This window comes from Cibotium barometz, chromosome 50, assembly GCF_041138505.1.
Source record: "Cibotium barometz isolate CiBa-2024 chromosome 50, ASM4113850v1, whole genome shotgun sequence".
Taxonomy (NCBI): domain Eukaryota; kingdom Viridiplantae; phylum Streptophyta; class Polypodiopsida; order Cyatheales; family Cibotiaceae; genus Cibotium; species Cibotium barometz.
Genome location: NC_141095.1, coordinates 3,922,887 through 3,926,405, shown reverse-complemented (window position 1 = coordinate 3,926,405; position 3,519 = coordinate 3,922,887). Strand labels below are relative to the sequence as shown.

The window sequence follows — 3,519 nt, the reverse complement described above, 5'->3', positions numbered from 1 at the left end:
CACAAACCCCAATTAATTAAAGGCAAAACTGATTGCTTGGATGTAGTGGCCTTTGTCAAGGCTTCCTGAAAGAGTTAACTATACTGTATAAGGATCACCAAGCCCAGAACACAACAAATCCCCAAACAGCAGCACATGCATGTGTCAAGGCCCCATAGCAGGTGGACGTGGGTCCCATTCCACCTTCTTTGTGTGATAAGAGGTCACGTCAACAGCTTGGTTCATAACAGTGAATCTCACTCAGGCCCTCTAACAAGTCGGCAACAAGTAGGTATCTGATACTGCAGCAGAGGGGTGTAGGGATAGCTGGATTCACCTCAAACCACCACAAGACCTCAGTCCCTATCAAGTTGGCAGGCAGACTTCATTTTCTTAAACCATTAGTGCCTCTTGTCTCTTACATCTGTGATGTGAGAGTGTGAGGCCAGACTAGTCCCGCACATCTGAATTTACAAGCACATACACGATGCTGCAGAGCACACTAGGTTAATGACTGCCCTGGGGCATGTAGGTGTTGTGTCACATTCTCTGTTCACTTACCATTGGCAACTCAACTAGCCTCCAGCTTCCCAGGTTCTTGTTGTCATGTGCATGTGAATGGTTTCTTCATGCATAGATGTAATGTGTTCGGCTCATCCCTTCTCAAAGGCTAACAATCATTGGCTCAATTGTCTTCACGTCCTGGCATCTGCATAGATGTTAGACATCAAGATAAATTCTAAACCCTCTTGTTCTCCTGACCTAGCTGCACAATCAAATGCCCATCTGCCAAGCTCTTTATTGCCCCATGTTTGACTGTACACCACACCACAAAATCATGTTCAGAGGGCATTTTCTCTACCATTACCACTGCCTCATCCAGTTGGCCTGTACGGCCAAGAAGATCTAGCATGCAAGTGTGGTGCTTAATGGTTGGTGTGATGTCAAACTTTTTGCTCATATCTTCAAAATACTTACGGCCTTTATCTGGTAAACCCGCATGGCTGCATACAGTGAGAATGCTAAGGAATGTGACAGCATCTGGCTGTACCCCTTCCTCCCTCATCTTTTCAAACAAAGAAAAAACAGGTTCGCTGTCTCCATGGCGGGCATAACCCATGATCAATGCATTATACCCAACAAGAACCTTCATGGTAACACCATCGAAAACTTGCTGAGCATCAACCATGCTCCCACATTTACCATACATGTCAACAAGAGCAGTCGCTAAAATCGCTTCAGTATCATCAAATCCATGAATTTGAGCCTGAATTTTTTTCCCAGATCGTAAGGCCACAGCATTCCCACATGCTTTCAAAATGCCCAAAAAGATCATCACATTCGGTAAAAAACCTTGCTCTTGCATCTGAGCATAAGATAAAAAAGCCTTCTCACTTGCCCCTTCTTCAGCATAGCCCAAGACTAGCGCATTCCATGAAACTATGTCTGGAGCCATGCCATCCCGTTGCATTTTTTCGAAACAATCTTGCACATCCTCATCAAGCCCATGTTCAGCATATCCTGTGGCTAGTGCATTCCATGAGACTACATCTCGATCTTGCAACTCATCAAACACATCTCTTGCTTCAGCAAGCGAGTTACATTTGGCATACATATCGACCAGACTACTGCCTATGTTTTGATCTCTTTCAAATCCCTCTTCAGCAACTTTAGCATGTAGTTCTTGACCGCTATCAATATCTCCTATACTACCACAAGCTTTCAAGCAGCAAACATAGATGCCGGCATCCAAAGGCATGCCCTCCACTTGCATCTGTTTCAAACACTTCAGTGCTTCCTCACCAAGGCCTTGTTCCGTATATCCTGCAATCAGTGCAGTCCACGAGACTACATCTCGAACTGAAAGCTCCTCAAACACTTTACGGGCTTCCACAAGCAAGCCACATTTCACATACATATCCACCAAACTGTTGCCAACAAAAGGATTTTTCTCAAATCCCTTCATGATGATCTTGGCATGTGTCGATCTGCCTGTATCTATGGCTCGTATGCTACCACAGGCTTTTACACTGCAAAGCATTGTGACATCATTTGGGAGCACTCCGTCCAATTCCATCTCTTTCAAGCACCTCAGAGCTTCCTCACCCAGTCCGTGTTCAGCATATCCTCTAATTAAAACGGTCCAAACCACCACACCTCGATTTTGAAGCTCATCAAACACTTCCTGGGCTTCTGAAAGTGACCCACACCTGGCATACATATCGACCAAAGTGCTTGCCACAAAAGGGTCCTTTTCAAATCCCTGCTCAGAAATCTCTGCATGTAATTCTAGACCCCTAAGCAAGGCTCCAATATTTCCACAGGCTTTCAAGCTGCAAACAAATGTCACAGCATCAGGAGACACACCCTCCAGTTGCATCCTCTCCAAATAGTGAAGCACTTCCTCACTAAGCCCATATTCAGCATATCCTGTGATGAGGGCATTCCATGAAACTATGTCCCGAACCGGTAGCTCATCAAACACTTTCTGTGCTTTCACCAATGAGCCACATTTTGCATACATGTCCACCATGGTGTTGTCAAAAAATAGATCTCGTTCAAGTCCCTTCTTAGCGAACTCAGCAAGTATGTCCTCACCTCTTTGCAAACATTTCAGCATGGCACAAGCCTTCAAGAGTGCCACAAAAGTATGTTTACTAGGAGATACTTGCATCGTAGAGTACAGACTGACGGCATGCCATGCTTCTCCACATTCTACATAGCCTTGTATCAGAGAGGTCCAAGAGTACTCGTTACTCTGAGCGTCCAACCTGTTGAAGAGAGCTTGGGCAGATGGCATGCATCCACATTCCACAAACATGGGGACTAGGTGGTTCCCTACAACAGCATAAGCATCCAATCCTATGGTGCATATGTGGGCATGCATATGCATGGCATACCTTAGGTTTTGAGCTTTCCTGCACTCTTGGATGATGGAAACGAGACTGTTCACAGGTGGCAGCTCGACTTCGTGTTGATGAGAAGTGAGGCTTTCTTCTAAGCTCAGCATCATTTCGTTGGCTTCGAATGCAAGCGATCTTTGTGCTCGGATCCGTGGGTCGCGGATGCCACAATCGATTTACCATTTCTCAATTCCTTGAAGCCTCGAGGTTTGGCCCCTTTGCGCGTTGAACTCGTCTAGTAGCTTCCTCATCCATCATAGACGTCATGTGGCATTAAGGAGGAGGACGAGGAGGAGGAGGGAGGGAGGGAGGGCGGCGTGGTTGTCGGGGGAGGAGGAGGAGGAGGAGGAGGAGGAGTGGTGGTTGTAACTTGTGGGCTTTGGACCCCCTCCTGGTTGTGAAGTCCCAATTAAGGAGGAGGAGTGGGGGGGGGGGGGGGCGGGGGGGGAGGGAGGGAGGAGGGGGGAGGTGGTTGTAACTTGTGGGTTGGCCTTGGAGCCCCTAGGTTGTGAAGTCCCTCCCCCCTTATCCATTAGGACCTTTGAGAATTAGATAGGTTTGTTTTAATTAGGGCTGTCTATTGTTGTTCCAAGTTTTCAAGTATGGGATTTCAGAGCCCCTTCCAATGTGTCAATCA

General features: G+C 46.7%; 1 protein-coding gene across 1 annotated transcript; it reads right to left on the bottom strand.

The window, feature by feature from the left end:
* Window positions 1-718: 718 nt before the first annotated feature.
* Window positions 719-3,065, bottom strand: LOC147609734 (pentatricopeptide repeat-containing protein At4g13650-like). Its single transcript, XM_086786879.1, has 3 exons — window positions 2,880-3,065; window positions 1,582-2,608; window positions 719-1,464 (listed from the first exon to the last, which is right to left on the bottom strand). The coding sequence occupies exons 1-3, from the start codon at window positions 3,063-3,065 to the stop codon at window positions 719-721; spliced, it is 1,959 nt and encodes a 652-aa protein (XP_086643005.1).
* Window positions 3,066-3,519: the final 454 nt, after the last annotated feature.

Bases quoted from the DNA above. Each gene is read 5' to 3' on its own strand.
- LOC147609734 (XM_086786879.1), bottom strand. From the start codon at position 3,065: ATGGTAAATCGATTGTGGCATCCGCGACCCACGGATCCGAGCACAAAG. The intron at 2,609-2,879 runs GTATGCCATGCA...GCACTCTTGAAG, and splicing joins AGGAAAGCTCAAAACCTAAG to GCTTGTGCCATGCTGAAATG. The intron at 1,465-1,581 runs GTAACTCGCTTG...AGGATGTGCAAG, and splicing joins GGTCGATATGTATGCCAAAT to ATTGTTTCGAAAAAATGCAA.